The sequence below is a fragment of the Equus caballus genome, chromosome 16, assembly GCF_041296265.1.
Source record: "Equus caballus isolate H_3958 breed thoroughbred chromosome 16, TB-T2T, whole genome shotgun sequence".
Lineage (NCBI taxonomy): Eukaryota > Metazoa > Chordata > Mammalia > Perissodactyla > Equidae > Equus > Equus caballus.
The window spans coordinates 87,180,823-87,197,949 of NC_091699.1; the positions used below are offsets into that span (position 1 = coordinate 87,180,823).

The window sequence follows — 17,127 nt, forward strand, 5'->3', positions numbered from 1 at the left end:
GTTACTCCGAGCTTCCCCTGGAACATGGGGCTGCCCAGGAGTAGCAGTAGAATCAGGGTCCAGTTTGCATAGAAGTAAATAGAGAGGATGGTTCTTAGACCAGCAAGTAAGTGTTTGCTACAGTCTTGTTGATCCTCACGTCAGCCCAGCATGGCTATATTCCCATTTTACAGCTAGTGAAACTGAGGCTCAGGAAAGTTAAGTGCTTTGCCCAACATTACACAGCTGATTAGTGAGGGGGCTTTGAATCCCGGCCCCACCATTGTAAGTATTCTTTTAAAATTATGTGGATTAATAATTATATTTGTGATTTGTGAACAATAAAAATCAGTTTGACAGGTATAAATGTTTATGTTCTCTCTGGATGGAAGGCTCAGTACATGAGAAAGGTCATTGTCAGCATCCTGTTCCTGTCTTTTCTACCTTAGTATCATTGGTTCTCTTCCAACAGTGATAATGCAGTTTTTTCGGAGCCCCGGGAAGTTTCCATGAGATCTTAGTCAATACTTGACCATCCTTCTTAAATAGTACCCCCGTCCCCCACACCCACACACTCTACCCCTTCCCAGCTTTATTTTTGTCTATTAAAGAATGCCAGTCTTTCTCGTACTAAATGTTTCACTTGTCCATTTTGTTTACCCTGTACCAGTATGTAGCCTCCATAGGGCAGAGTTTTGTCTGTTTTGTTCACTACTATATTCAGAGCTTCTAAAACAGTGTCTGACATTTAATAGGTGGTCATTAAATACTTGTTGAATTGATGAAATAAGACTCATGAGAGATTATCCAGGGAAAATTATAAATACTTAATGATACTATGTGGTATTTGTCACGTGTTAAAATTTTATGTTTTTAACTTTTGAAAAATGATTTTCTTTTATTATTTTCTAGGGAAAATCCAATTGTTGGGAAAACATCTTAGAGTTTGGCCAATTGATTCAGAAGAACTGGAAAATATTATTTTTGTTGGAGTTTTTCAATTCATCATATATTTTGTTCATAGTATTTAAGAATGAACATTGGCTTCAATGTCATCTGTATTCACATTGTATTTAATATTTAATAATTGAAATTAACTCTTTGGGAATCCTGGTATTGATGTATTACTAGAGAATTTGAAACCCAAGATTCCCTTCATATCTTATGTGTTAAAAGCCATGTTTCTGCCACTTCTTTTTAATAGAAAGAATCTTCCTAAAGAAGCTTTGTAACAAAAGGAGAACTCCTCCATAGCAAGAAACCATCTCTTCTTGTAACACTGCGTGTTCTGTGGACTTCTCACTACCATTAGTGCCTGCTCTATACTGCCAATATTGTGTTTTACTAGAGAATCCCAACCCATGACAATCCAGAGTTTCCATTTCGTTCTTCCAGACCTTCCCTCTTTAAAAAAGAAAAAAGGGATTTTCCCCTAGTCCATTAGTCATTGCAGATTATGTTAGGGACAGTGACAGAAACTTTGGAAAACTGCCAGAGCATCCTTGGAAGTTAGTAGATCATTTTGCCTATTTAAAGATGTAAACAGAACTCAGACAGGAGGAATCAGGGAACGTGTACTATTTTGTGCAGCTTGTTTACATTTGGGAGAGTGATGGCAGATGAAATAAAATGAGACCACTAAATTTTTTTCATTGTTTTAAATATCAGGTACTCATTTTCTTGATTTGAGAGTTCAGGTTAACATGATTCTAAGAACATCTCTTCTGAAAAGGAAGAGAGTATAGAGTGAAAGAAGGTGGTGGGAAAATCACTTGACTTCACCATTACTCCACATTGTTCTAAGGGTCACCATCAGGATGCCCTCCTCCTGTGGGAGGTTGAGAACTAACTCAGAACAGTCACTCGGCGCACTTTAACCCTCTGGGCTGCCCAGAGTCTACTTCAGATACCCCGTGGTGTCTAATCTTATGATCAGTTGAATGATCAGTGTTTAAGTCTAGAAATAGTACTTTCCTGAAAATGTTTATATCTCGTTGCTGTTTCCTTATGGCCTCCCAGCCAAATGGAATTTGGGCAGGCAACTGTTGGAATCTTATTTTTCCCTAATAATTTACTTTTATCCTAAAAACCATAACTGTAAATAAGCAGTCGAAGCAAGTTGCCACCTTGATGTTAAGAGGGATATACTTTGCTTCATCAGTATTAAAACCGTGGTACTCTTATTTTGTCTTTTTAAATTCAGAACATTTTCTAGATGTGGTACTTTGAACCTTGGAGTATTTACACGTGTTTCTGTTTAAAACTGTGACTTATTAATGTAAGTCTAGCTAGCCATGCTATTTTTGTTTCCCTGAGCATAAGCTATATTTCAAGACACAGTTTGCCACTTATGTTATTGGTGAGTAATTGTTTTTAAATTATATTTTACTAGGTAATTATTTTTAAAGACCATTGACACACAATCAGAATTTTTCCATAAATGATTATAACTGAGCAATGTATTTCTCTAAATGACTTGTAGAAATCAGTTGGTTTTATTTAAGAATCAGTGCTCGTCTGCATTATGGTAGGTTATTCCTGGACCATTTTGAAGACAAGTTTGAAAGAGTCCTTTAAATTTTATGAATTTTAGATTCCATAAACTACACTGATTTATAAATGTGAAAGAATTTAACCATTTAATAAATTTCTCATTGTTGAATTTGATTCAGATTAAAGTTCCTCTTAAGAGTCTCTGAAGTGTCTATCTGAAAAGGACATGTGAGCATTGCCAGGTACCACTCATTACTCTTTAGTGGCTTTTTTAATCCTCTGCTGTTTTTTCAAGGCAGAAGAAATATTCCTCTAATATTTCTAATATCAAATCCCCAATTATGATTGTTTTTAAAGATCACGAAATTTTTATCAGAGGGACCAAGGCTGTGTGAACACATAACTCTGAGTTTAAAGGGAAGAGTTCAGTCATCTCGTTATTTTCTTCACATGACATTCTTAAACAGCCAGTTTGACTGGAATTAACCAGCTTGACATAGCTTAAAAAGAATTAATGTGAAATTAATTTTCTTGGAAAGTCTTCTCAAATAAGAGACCATGTCAGTAGGACCCTAAGATAACCAGGGTACTTGCTTCCAAGGGCCTCGTTCCTCTGCTGATAGTATGAGTACTTTGATTTTTACCAACTGGTCTGCTCTCTCTGCCTTTTCCACACTTGAAAAAATATATGGCAGCTCACTTCACCCTAAAAACTCGAAAACCCCAAGAAGAAAAGAAAGGATGATATGGAGAAACTCTTGCCATAAATGCCAGTTCTGGTTCTTAGTTTAACTATTTCCATCAGTTGAAATTGTGGTGATCTGTCACTTGTTTTCTTGTTGTTATTGTTTGTTTTGTTTTTTTGTTTAGCAAAGTTTTTTACTCCCAGGAATATAATTTATCAAATTGAATGATTTTATTTGCCAAAGAAATATGTTTATAATATCACGGGTAATGGTTAAGTGTCAAAACTAGGCTTTCCTCATTATACAAAAAAAAGTGACGAATTATGTAGCTTTTGTTTCTGTTTCTGAAGCCTAATTTCATTCATTTATCAGAAAGGCTCATTCGTGCCACGTTTTAGCAAACCAATTTTTTTTTTTAAGTAAAAGCACCTTTAATTTGTTCTAACGGTACATCCTGTAAAGACAGAATGCTATCAAGCCTTTTAGGTGTCCTTACGGTGTGTGGAAAATACGGGACTCATTCTAGAGTTAAATTACCAGTCTTGATCAATTATCTGCTTCCATTTTTTTAACTTGGAAATTAATATGTTGTTAGTAAATATTGGTTTTTACAGTGTCCAGTTTGAAAATGTAAGTTATCAGAATTTAATGTAGTGAATTTGTGTAACCATGTTGTATTGTTGGGAATGTATTTTTATTTAAATTTTATTTTCTTATCAAGAGTATTATAAAAATTAAAAACTTTTGTAACTGTCGCTTGGAAATAACTCAAATAAATTACAAGAAGCCTGTCTGTTTTTTGTGAGACTTTACTTTCTTACCGATTTAAGAATTCTTTCTGTTTAAAATGATTGTACCTTGCCTACTAGTAAGGGAATGGCGGAAGTGAGAAGTCCTCGATACAGAGGAGCGAAGCAATCTGGAAGGGACTCAGTGTTCTTTTCTTACGTCTAACCAGGCTGATTTTTGATGGACTGTGGTCGTCATTCATTTATTCATTCAGCAGACTTGTTTTGAGGACCTCCAGGGTGCAGGCACCATGCAGGATCCCACCCCTGCCTAGAGCCAGGCACGTCCAGTGTATGGAATATATTCCACTCCTGTCTGGATAAATAGTTTACAGCTGAGTTTTTCAGCCTATGTTCAACTCTTTGAAGAATCCTACGTTCCTCTCTTCTCAAAGAAGTCAACATCAGAGCCTCTGGTTACTCAGGTCCTGCATTGACTCCTGCAGGTCAGTCTACCCAGCAGCTTGACTTTCAGTGCGTCCTTCTGGATGTTAGAATTTGACCATGTTGTGTCATTTTGCTGAATTGTCTAGAGAATATAAAGTGACAGCACCAAAGACCAGGTTCGTCAGTAAGTTGTGCCAGAATCCTCCCCTATTAGTGCCTCTTAGCATCCCTAATTAAACCTCCATAAAACTTAGCCCCTGTGATTCCAGAAGAGTTTCAAGTTAATAAAGAGGAAGGAATAGGCTTCTCAATCTCTAAGGATCTTATTTTTATAAAAACACCAGAATCCTGCTTGTGGGAGCCCGTGTATTAGAATAGAACTTGTCAGAAACATGAAAGACTCAGGGTTCTCCTCTATGATGTAAACAAGCTAGTTCTTTAGAGAGAGCGGGGACCATCCTTTAGTTGGGTTTCCTTTTCCAAATTGCGTGATTCCAAAACAAGAGACACTGAGGCCAAGCAGAGTCCCTTTTTGGGGCCACAAGCATAAGAAACAAGACATGGCTTGGCACTGCTGGGTTCCAGCCGCTGGCATAGGTTTCTCTACTACTCCAAGTCAATGGCCAGTGCTGACCCTTCAGAGAATAACCTATTTTAGGTAGACATGACATACTTCAAATAAATTGACCAGTGTTCAGAGAACTTTGGTCTTGATTCCTCATACACATCCTCACCTGAGGTTTCTTTTTTTGGCTTGTCATTTTGCCATTTGACTTCTTGGTTTGGTGACACCATTTACCACCATATTTTAAGCTGATGCCTATATTTTATATTAACAGCAGAGAAGGTGTAACCTGTTTAATTAAGTTGAAGTCCTATCAAGATTTGTTTAGTTTTCTGCCTACTATTTGAAATCCTCCTCGTACCATCAAAACCTTTGTGCTTTCTTTGTACTGATCTACTTTTTGACTTGGAGTTCAGTCTTAGATACGGGAAGTTTTTGCTCATCAAGGAAGAATTTGTCTGTCTGGTATTAACAGCATTGTTTTCCAAATTTAACGTAGTTCTAAACTCCACTGAGAACTGAGAAGGCCACATTGCTTGCACTGTTAAAGAAGCACCCATCATTTTAGGTAGATTCTCAATGAAGATGAGGTGAACGACCCCAGAGAGGCATGTCAGAATCTCCCTGAGGCGAGGGAATGTTCCAGGGAGGGAAGGTATAGAGTTTGAAAAGACACAGTCGATATTATAACTTTACACTTGAAAATGCAAATAAACACCTATTTTTGTAATTCAAACTACTGGAAAATCTTGACAAAATCTTACTGATACAGATGCGTAGATGAGACCATGGTTCTCACCTGGAGTCCCTTTCCAATATGGAGCCTGAGATATTTGTGTTAATGTGAGGCATTTGTTTTTAAAGTTTGGAAATCACTGGAATCTGAGATAAGGTAAATTCTAAATCCTGACCCCAAGTCTCAGTCCTAAACTCTACGTGAAAACTACGTGTCAGGAGCAAGGATACAGCCAGAGTCACTGCCTCCTTGAAGCTTACTTTCTGGGGAGAGGAACAAGACTAAACAAGTAAAATATGTCAGCTGGTAACAAGTATTACACAGCAAAGTGAAGCAGGAAAAGGAGGTGGAGTACTACGTATGGGCCTACATGAGGGAGGGCTGTGTGGGGATACAACTCAAAATTAGGTGGCAAGGAAGGCCTTACTAGGAAGGAGACATTTGAACAAAGATCTGAAGTTGGTGAGGAAAGGGAGTCATATGGATATGTAGGGGAAGATCCTCCAAGGTAGAAGAGATAAAGTGCATGGCCTGCTCAAAAACAGCAAGGAGATTGGTGTGGCCAGAGTGAGATTTGTGAGGGGGAATAGCAGGAGACGAGTGTGATGGAGAGCTTTGAGCAGTGGAAGTGACGTGATTGACTTAGCTTTTTTGGATTGCTCTGACTGCTGTGTCAAGTCTCCAGGAGGGCCTAGGTAGTAGGTAGTGGAAGCCTGGATAGGCCAGTGTCCTAAACATGTGAGAAAGAGTGGTGGCCAGTTCCCGGGGTGACAGCACAGCAGCTGGTGAGGACTGGTTAGATTCTGGTTATGTTTGAGGGTAGAACCAACAGGATTTATTGACAGACGGAATGTGGGAGAAAGAAGGAGTCCAGGAAGATCCAGTAGCCTAAGCAATGGGGAGAAAGGAGGGGTCGTTTGCTGTGATGGGAAAGACTACAGGAGAGAAAGTTGTGTGTAGTTTGTGTCCATATTAATGATTCCTGGAAACCAGGTCCATTTAAATCAGTAAGTACAAGCACATGTTTATCTAGTTTTATACATTTATCATATCTTTCTCACTAGATTGGAAATGATTCCTGGGCTAGGGAGGGACTTTACTGTACCCCTCAGCCCCTTGCCTTTAGATGAGGAAGACAATAAATATTCAATGAATGAATGATATGACAGCTAACGGTGGAGCAGCTAGGGCCTTGGTTGAAAGACATGACTCAGCTAGAAATTACCTTTATGATCTTGGTCAATAACCCCTTTGGGTTTTGGTTTCCCTGCACAGATAAATTTTTAAAGGTTCTCTCTTCAAGAACAAAATATTGGGCTCTTGCTGTTCACTAAGCACTCTGCTAATGCCAGGAACCCTAAGATACTGCTCTCAAGTTGCTCATGGTCAAGCTAGAGACTGGACCAGAGTGACCTGAAGATTCTTCTACAAGTTCAGTACCCAGACAACCCCTTGGGGGCCATCCACTCACACCCCTACCCCAACTATTTGTGTAGGTAATTCAGTTCCTTCAGTGGACCCTTCCTGACAGAATGTTCCCAGCTCTCCCCCAAAGCTCCATGACCATGGACCAAGTTATTGACCCTGTTAGACCCTGTAATTTGTATTACCATCCTCCTCCCATCATCCTTTGAGGAATTAATAGAATAGAGTCCTGGTGTTAATGAAATAACTGACTCACTGATGAGACAGCCTGGTGTAGGAAGAGAGCCCAGCACCCATTCTCCCAAGGTGATGGTAAATTAATTAAGCAAGGAGGCCATTAGGCTGAGGTGGTTCTAAAGTCCTGATGGCCTACATAAACAAACCAAAATCTAAGCCTATAAATGCCTCAAGATTATGAAATCAAAACGCTAAGGACAACCAATCACAGTCAACTAGGCTTTAAGCTACAGCCAATCAAACAATTTCCTTTCTTTCTTCATTTACACTTTCTCTATGTAAGACACCCCAAGCTCCTGTCTGCAGACTCTTAGCCGCTTCCAGTTTGGCGTTGCACAATTGCAATTGATTTTTGCTCAAACTCTTAAAATCTTTAGTATGCCTCAGTTTATCTATTAACAGTTTCTAAACAAAAAGCAGCCTTAGAACAGCAAAACTGGCACCAACTTGTGAAGGTGATTTTTATTTGGACTCAAATAAGGAGCTGGAGGGACTAACAGTAGCACTTGTAGGGGAGGAACTGAACTGCTCTACTCACTCTAGGTCCTTCTGGCCTGTCTACAAATTAAATTGACATGAGACAGAATAATAGGAGAAAATCAAACAAAGCTTTATAATGTGTGTACATGGGAGAGACCCAGGAAAACTGGGTAACTCGCCAGAATGGCCAAAGCTGCCACCTTAAATACCATCTTCAGCTAAAGACAAAGGAGGATGTTGGGGGTGGGGGAGTCAGTGAGATATGGGAGATTACCAGAAAAGCACAGTAAACAAGAGTAAGGTTATTATGCAGATTTAAGTCCTTGCCTTACGCATTGATGAGAGTTGCTAGAGATAGGGTCGTCCTTCTCTTCCTGGTACAGAGAGGGAGACACCTTTACAAACGGAGATATCCCTTACAAATGTAAATGTCTCTTACAAGGGTAACTTCTGCTTTTCAGAGTTTCTCGTGTCTGCAGTTTTTAAAAGTAACCAGCCCAAAATAATACTCATGTCAAAGAGACATATCTTGGGGTGGCCAATTCTAGTCCCCAACAGAGACCATTGGGCTGAGAAGTATAGCCAGAAATCACTGTGCGGAGCAGATCTGTGTCAGTACTGTCCAAGAGGAACAAAGAAACCCTTCTGTCCTCAGAGCTGCTTCCTCAGTCCTCAGCGGAGCAAAGGTGACTTTGTGGGGACTGGCCTTGACTGAGATGTTGGGAGCTGTGCTGGTCGCCAGCAGGAGGGCTGAGGCCTGACAGTGGGGCTTGAGCAGCGGGAGAGACCTCCACACCACACCTGGGAAGAGCTGCAGGCAGCGGCTAGGCCTGGGGAAGGTGTAGCCAAAGGGCTCCCTTGGAGAAGAAGGAGAAGAAGAGGGATCAGCCCCCGGGCAAGGCCGTGGTGGGCAGAACCTTGTGGAGTGGGTGGTCCCCTGTGACAGCGGCCCCATGCCACCAGGGAGTTTCCCACTGTGCTGAACCAAAACTGTCCCATGCAGGCCCTGCCTGCCTCTCAGGCTTGTCCTCTGTCCTCCCCACAACTCTCTGTCCCTGAACACTGCCTCTAAGCCAATCCTCCCTGGTTCCTGAACAATCCTGAATTGGGACAGAAAGGGCTCTAGAAGCTTCCATCACAGCATGGCTTCCACCTGGGCAAGGGTTGCCAGATTTAGAAAATAAAATATAGATGGTGAGACAGGATGAGGGCGCTGGGGTCGTGGTGATGAGGATTTTTAGGATGCTTAATTTTAAAACGGTTTATGATGAGGATTTTTAGGCTGGTTACTTTTAAAACTGCAGATGAGAAGCAGGCTCCGAGGACTGGAATTTTGCTTGCCCTTTTGAGACATTTGCTTCGTGAAGGAAGGGGGGATGACCTTGTAGGGACCTGAAATTGTCCACCCCAGGATATGTCTCTTTGGCATCAGGATTGTTTTGGGCTGATTGCTTTTGATGGGCTGGGACAGGGAAGGAGGCTCTGGGGAATGGCACTTGCCCTTGTTGGGACACATTTACATTTGTAAGGTAAATCTCTACCTGTAAAACGTGCCTCCCTCTCTGTACCAGGAAGAAGAGGAGAGATGACCTTGTCCCTAGAAACTCTTAATGGGGAAGGCAAGAACTTAAGTTGGTTGCTGTCTGGCAATCTCATGTAACTGGTTTAGGGTGGTGGCGTCTAACCTTTTTAACCTTTACTTAATCTGATTTGATTCTTGTCTAAAAGTCATGGGATCACCCAATGACCAGACCCCACCTGCACTGATACCACTTTAACTTTTTTTTCATGTTCTTTCCTTTGTCTTGTAAAGAGATGAATCATATACCTATGCCTTAAATTTAGCTCTAACCCTCAACTTGGGGCAGCAGCAGGAGCTCTGACTGCCCGTGGGTCTTGTCCCCACGCACCAGCTCTGACTGCCCGTGGGTCCTGTCCCCATGCCGGCGGGGGCAGCAGAAGCAGCAGCAGAAGCTCTGACTGCCCATGGGTCCTGTCCCCATGCTACACTATTCTCTAAATAAAAGAGCACTACTGCCAGATCTTAAGAGTCTAAGAAATCTTTCTTTCGACTCCTCGGCTCACCGACCCCGCATCAGTGGCTCCTCCTGTTCTGGGGTATCTGCAGCTGCAGGGGCTCTGGGAAAATGCCTATCTGGCCTAAACACCCCCACTAGATGCTCCAAGCAGCCCCCCATTGCCACCTTTGCCATGGAGTCAGCTGTGTGGCCAGGCGCCCGGAGCCCCCACCTTGCCCAGCCTCCTTGGTGACTGGCTCCCTGGCTGGGGCTGGACATCTGGACTTCAGCATGAGATTCCAGGCTGGTCTGTGCCTTCCTCCACAGCAGGATGAGGCCATGCTGGAGGCTCCAGACCCTGCCAACGCCAGCACTGTCTTCCTGGGCTCTGAGCTCCATGTGGAATTTGCCATGGCTGGCAGCTCCCATGAGCCCTTTCAGCTGTATGTGGATGAATGTGTAACCAGCCCCAGCCAAGATCTGGAAGTGGCTCCATGCACTACAGTCTAGTCAGGCATCCTGGGTGCCCAGTGGGTGGCAAGGACACCTGTTCCCACTTCCTGCCCCAAGAGGTCCCCAGAGGCTGGTGCTCTCCTTCCAGGCCTTTGGCCTTACTGATACCAGTCATGATGTTTACGTCCACTACCATCTGCTGGTCTGGGACCCAAAGGTCCCATCTGATTCTACCAAGAAAGCCTGTTCCTTTCATGGGCACACAAACAGGTGGGAACTCTGGACGAAGCCTCACTCAACAGTATGTGTGACTGTTGTGAGGTTACCTGCACCCCACCCCCCGACTGCTCATTGCCCCATCAAAGAGTCCTGGCTGCCTCCAGGAAGGCCCCCGAGGAGGCTTCTGACCAGGTGACGGAGGAGGTTACCCTGTCCTTTGAGTTGAGTTGGTTTCTGACTCCAGGGAGCCCATGGGAAGACCCCCCAGCTCACTGACGCTGATGACAGGGACTCTGCTCATGATGGGTTGATGTCTAGCCTCACCTGGCTCTGCCTTGATGCACACTTCCTCCCAGCCTACTGCTCAAGCTACAGATTGCCAACCAGGGCAAGGTTCTGGCGCTAGGCACTGGGGTCAAAGTGGACCACAGTTCTAGAAGCGGGGATGGGGACTAGAGGGGCATTAATATGCTTTTTATGAGAGCTGTCTTACATAACCTTCACAACAGTCCTAACACCCAAGGGAGAATCTGATGCCCAGAGAGGTTAAGTGATCTTCCCAAGGAGGACGGTGTGGCCCCAGAAGTCCCACTTGTCAGGCCGGTGGGTAGAAGCTGGAGGGCCAGGCTTAAAGGAGCTTGAAAGCAGACTAGTGAGGGCCTCAGTGCCAGAGAGTCTCAGATCCCACTGAGAAGCAAGGAGCAGGGTCACGGAATGTGGCCAGGCCCACTGACCAGCCTCCAAATGGGAGGGGCCCAGAGGGGGCATGGAGGCCAGGAATGGGGAAGCTGGATGAGGAACTAGGAAAGAGCAAAAACAGACCCCTTGGTGTCTGACACCAGACAATCCAGGAGCATGTGCGTCTGAAGTCTGAGGAGGCCCAGTAAGGAGGTGCTATCAGACGTCAGCAGCCAGGGGCCTGGCCAGACCAGGGCTGGAGCCCTTGAGTCAGCCCTGCGATGCCTGAGAGCCGCACAGTGCCTCCTCTGCTGCCCTGAGACAGGGCACCATGTGGGAAGCAGCCTGCCCTCAAGCTAGGGAGCCATCTCCACCTGCATCTCCCCACGCTCTGTCTGCTCAGCTCCTCAGCACGGCCGTGGCCGGGGACAAGCCCTCTTACCCCTCAACCAGGGCCAGGGCTCCGGCTCGCCGGACTACCCCAGTACGACTCTTGAACCCAACGGTTCCTTGCCAGAGCTCTCTGCCCAGCCGTGGACACCCTCTCCGGCAGCACGGACAGATTAGACCCAAGGCTCAGGCCTCAGGCTCCCTCCCCGCTGAGGTCCCTCAGACACCCTGAACCTCAGACAGCCACGGAGAATCCAGGACAGACCACTCCAAGCAGAGTTCTCCCCAGGCAGCGACCATGTCTGGGTACCTTTCAGAAGGTTGTCAGGTGCCAGTCAGACTCTTGACCCCTTGAGACAACACCCCTTAACCCAAGCCTGGGAACCAGCAAAGTGGCCTTTCCTATGCGGCCCTGCTTAAACCCCCTATTTAAGCGCAAATCCCCAGGAGGGTGGGGTGGGCGCCACCTCTTCCCAGGCCTCCGCCAGGCGGTTCCCCGGCTGTGAGCCGACATTGTAGGAAGCTTTGGACAAAAGAGAAACATTAGATGTGTGGTTCTCAAAGGGAGGTCCCAGGACCAGCAGCATGACTGTCACCTGGGAACTTGATAGAAATGCAAATGCTCGGGCCCCAGCCCAGATACCCTGAGTCACACTCTGGGGCGAGGCCTAGTGGCCTGGTCAATGGGCCATCCAGGGGCTTCTGACGGCTGCTCAGGTTGGACAGCCCCTGCTCTGGCTGATGGTGAGCTGGTCTGGAAAGGTCTCCAGTGCTGTGGACTCTGCGGGTGTTCTCCCCGACGCTGCTGAAGAGGGGAGGCAGCCCTGCGTCTGGGGGAGAAGACCCCCGCCTGGAAGCCCCAGGCCGACCCCCAAAGCTCTTCTGACTTACCCCAGGCGTTAACCTCGGGGCAAAAGCCCGAGGCCGAGTTAGAGTGGCTTGGAGCCACGCGAGATAAAAATTAAAGTTCCCCAAATATTATTGTTGGGAGGACTTGGGAAGGCTCTGCTGTGGTGCCTTTTACACAAATATTGTGAGTCACAATAACTGTGTTGATCTTCTTTTTCCTTCGGCAAATAAGGAAACATCTGTGGGGGTGCTGATATTTATTTATTTTTGGATGAGCATCGTGAGAGTGGAAATATTTCCTACGTGATTGTAGAAACCCGGGGCTGAGGCCCTGCCCCCGAGGAGGAGCAAGGAGTTAAGCGGTAAATAATGTAAACCTTCCCTTTCAGTTAAGAAGACCCAATGTGTCAACCCCTGTTTCTAAGTGACATCACTCCAGGCATCTTGCTTCTCAATAAAATTCAAGGTCAGGCCAACAGGGACAGGAAAGCAGTCCAGGCAGAAGGTGCCTGGCCCAACAATCTCAAAGGATTCTGCCTTTGCTGTGCCTCAGTTTCCCTTGTTTCTCTGCCTCATGGGGGAGCTGAGAACCCAGGCACAGCTACAGACTCAGGCCTCCAGTCTTTTCTGGAGCCAGGCCCTCGGGAAGAATCTATAACTACAGATCCCGACAGTGGCCGCCATAAACCTCGTGCCTAAAAGTCCTGCTGACCTGCGTAGCTTGTGCCCTTAATGTGAGAGAAAGGAGTGTCCTGTGATGATAGCAGAAAGGAACAGCCCTGTTAAAAACCTAATAAACGAGAGTCTGACCCCAAAGCAGGGTGAACCTCCCTCCCGTCCCCAACTCTACGTTCTTGAGAAAAAGGCTGGACATGATGCATTTGGAGAGAACACTGGTTTTTAAAATTGGATTGGGAGAAACAAAAACATATATCCACACAAAGACTTGTACAGAAGGTTCATAGCAGCTTTGCTTGTAAAGTCCCAAAATGGAAACAACGCAAACATCTACTGACAGGGGAAGGAATAAACACATGGTAACACATCCCAGCAGTGGAAGGCTCGCAGCTCAGCTGCATAAAGAGATGAGCTACTGACACACCCAACACAGGGGTGACCCTCCCTGCTCAGAAGTCACTGTTCCGTGTGAAAGAAGCTGGGCAAGAAAGAGTACGTGCTGTGTGATTAATTTGTGCAAGATTCTAGAAAGTGCAAACTCATCTGTAGTGACTCTCTGGGGGAGGGGATCTGAGGGCGCGAGTCCATGTTGAGGAGGGTTGGATGCTCCACCCTCTTGGTTATGGATGACAAGGATCAAGGCTGCCCCAGGGAGGGAGCCCAGGGCGTCCTGGCCTGCATACCGATCTATATCATCCTCCGGGAGCACAGGACGTCCCAACCTGATCCGATCTGATTCGTATCCACAGTTATAGGACCACCCGCTAAGCAGACCCACCTGCATTGATACCATTTTAATGATGTTTTACATAATCTTTCCTTTGTCTTGTAAAGAAATAACTCACATACCCATGCCTTGTAAGTTTAGCCCTAACCCTCAACCCATTTCAGCTCTTCACTGCCCGTGGGTCCTGTCCCCATGCCTGCAGCTACTCACTGCCCATGGGTCCTGTCCCCATGCCTGCAGCTACTCACTGCCCACGGGTCCTGTCCCTGTGCTGCAGCTCTTCACTGCCCGTGGGTCCTGTCCATGCTCTTCTCTGAATAAAGGAGCACTACTACCAGACCTTGAGAGTCCAAGAAAGCTTTCTTTCGACTCCTCGGCTCGCTGAGCCCCCGTCGGTGGGAATGGTTTCACCAGTGACTACATGCGTCAACACTTATCACATTATATACTTAAAGATGGACAGTTTACTGTATATCAGTAACACGTCCATGAAGTTTTTACAAATTACAGGTTGGTAATTCTGTTTCTTAGCACTGGTCACATTTCTCCTAGAGTCCCTCTTCTTCCTGGCTGAGTTGGAATCATGGATTTTTGTGGTGCACGGTTGACACCAAGAGAGAGAAAGTGTATTTATTCCGGGGCAAACGGTGCGTGAGTTTGTGAGTATGAGGGGAGTGGCATGAAGAAATGTTTCTCTCTCAGTGCAACAGTGACGTTAATAATCAGCAATCTGAGCGTTTATCTGCCATGCTGAGCGTTTTACAAATATTACCTTATTTAGTGCTCACGCAACTTTGTGAGTAGATGCTATTGGACCCATTTTACAGAAGAGGAAACTAAGTCTGAGACTAAGTAACTTCCTAAGGGGTGGCAGGCAGGTCCAGGATCTGAAACGGTCAGTAGCACTGCCCTGAGGTATGAAACTGTGGCCATCTCTGGCTGGTATGATTACAAGTGAATTTTATTTCATTTTTTAATTTTTATGTATTTCTCAAACTTGCTATAATGAACATGTACTACTATTAATCAGAAGTATTTTTAAGTCTTTAAAATTATTTTAACCACTTTGTAACAGTTCTTTAAAAATTCTTCTCTGGTAAGGACAATTCCTCCTGGTTATTGAGCCTATCTAGTGCCACACGCTTAATCTCTGCTTGTTACCTGCAAATGGAGAAAGGGAGGTTGAAGCTCAGAGTAGCTGAGTTAGGCACCCAAAATGACAAAGCTAAGGAGTGGGAGAGCCAGGATTTGAAGTCAGAACACTCTGGGTATGGAACGCTGGTCCTTTTCATAGCCCCAAATCCGGCCACAGCCCACCAAATGCTTGCACAGCCGTTTTAACTTCTGAAGTCCCCTTCCAGTCTACTCCGCACGTGCACACGTTTAGCATAGCTGAAGTCACTGCGTCCACCTGTCACTGTTTCTATTTTTTCCTCTTCAGACCATTCGAGCAATATTTTCCATGTTAGTACATAGATTTCTCATTCACTGTTTAAAGGGCTGTGTAATATTTCACATAGTTGCTATAATTACAATCATTTCTTGGTCCTCCCTCTGCAATCGGTCTGCAATGAGCTTTTTATAGAAAACAGTGCTATTTATCAAGGAGCCTCCAAAATAACAGAGAGAACAGAAGGGGAAAGATGCTCTGGTGGTTAGAGGCTGGTGATTCACTCCCCAAATCATGACGGAACCGCCAGGCATTGGCACTCTCAGCCTCGTGGCAGAGGGCAGCAGGGTGTGGGGAAAAGCTCAAAAGGGTTTCTCCATGTTGATGCTCACGGAGCGTTGTCAAGGTTCATTCCTACTTTTCAAATAGCACATTTTTCTTTCGCTCACTATGAAACAAAGATTACCTACCTAAGCTTTTCCTCAGGGAATGCATTGCGCGTTACCTTGCCACGTGGGATTTTTGACCATTTCTGAACTAGGGGCGATTGGATGCTGACACAAACCTATCGGATGGGGGGGTCAGTAAACTGTGGCTCACGGGCCAAATGTGGCCCACACCTGTTTTTGTACAGTCCATGAGTGAAGAATGGTTTTTACATTTTTAAAAATTGTGATAAGATGCACATATCATTTTAAGTGTACAGTTCAGGGACATTAAGCACATTCACGCTGTTGTTCAACCATCACCACCATCCAGAACTCCAGAACCCTTTCCATCTTGCAAAACTGGAACTCTATACCCATTTAAACAGCAACTCCCCAGCCCTCCTTCCCCCAACCCCCGGAAACCGCCATCTACTTTCCGTCTCAGTGAATCTGACTACTCAATATAGGTGGGATCACACAGTGTTTGTCTTCATGTGACTGGCTTATTTCACTTGGCCTAATGTCCTCAAAGTTCATGCATGTTGTCACATGTGTCAGAATTTCCTTCCTTGTCAAGGTGGAATAATATTTCATTGTATGTTTTTAACACATTTTGTCTATCCATTCATCTGTCAATGGACACTTGGGTTGTTTCTACCTTTTGGCTGTTGTGAATTATGCTGCTACGAACATGGTTGTACAAATAACCTCTTCAGGATCCTATGTGCAATTCTTTTGGACATAAACCCCAAAGTGGAATTGTTGGATCATACAGTAATTCTCTTAAAACTTTTGAGGAACCACCATACTGTTTTCCATAGTAGCTGCGTCATTTTATTTTTTTATTTTCATTGAAATATATTTGCCTATAACATTATATTAGTTTTAGGTGTACAATATAATGATTTGATACTTGTATACACTGTGAAATGGTCATCACAATAAGTCTAGTCAACATCTACCACCATACATAGTTACGAAATGGTTTTTTCTTATGATGAGAACCTTCAAGATCTACTCTTTTTGCAACTGTCAAATATTCAATACAGTATTATGCACTGTAGTCACCATGCTGGACGTGATATCCCCATGACTCATTCATTTTATAATTGGAAGTTTGTACCTCTTGAACCCTTTCCCCCGTTTCACCCATCTCCTACCTCCACTCAAGCTCCCGCCTCTGGCACCCACCGATCTGTTTTCTGTATCTATGAGCTTGGGTTTGGTATGTTTTGGTTTTGCGTTTTTTAGATTCTACATATAAGTGAGATCACACAGTATTTATCTTTCTCTGTCTGACTTATTTCACTTAGTATAATGCCCTCAAGATCCGTCTACGTTGTTGCAAATGGCAAGACTTCACTCTTTTTTATGCTGAATAATATTCCATTGTATATATACCACATTTTTTTTGTCCATTCATCCATCAATGGAAACCTAGGCTGTTTCCATGTCTTGGTATTGTGAGTAATCCTTCAATGAACGTGAGGTGCAGGTATCTTTCTGAGTTCGTGTTTTCAG

General features: G+C 44.5%; 1 protein-coding gene across 3 annotated transcripts in view; it reads left to right on the forward strand.

Moving 5' to 3' along the window:
• Positions 1-3,951, forward strand: part of RASA2 (RAS p21 protein activator 2) — a 109,201-nt gene extending 105,250 nt beyond the window's left edge. For all 3 annotated transcript variants that reach the window (XM_023621031.2, XM_023621030.2, XM_023621032.2), the window contains one exon: positions 892-3,951. In XM_023621031.2, coding sequence (XP_023476799.1) covers positions 892-922 — 31 coding nt within the window. In that variant the 3' untranslated portion in view covers positions 923-3,951. The remainder of the gene's footprint in view (positions 1-891) is intronic.
• Positions 3,952-17,127: the final 13,176 nt, after the last annotated feature.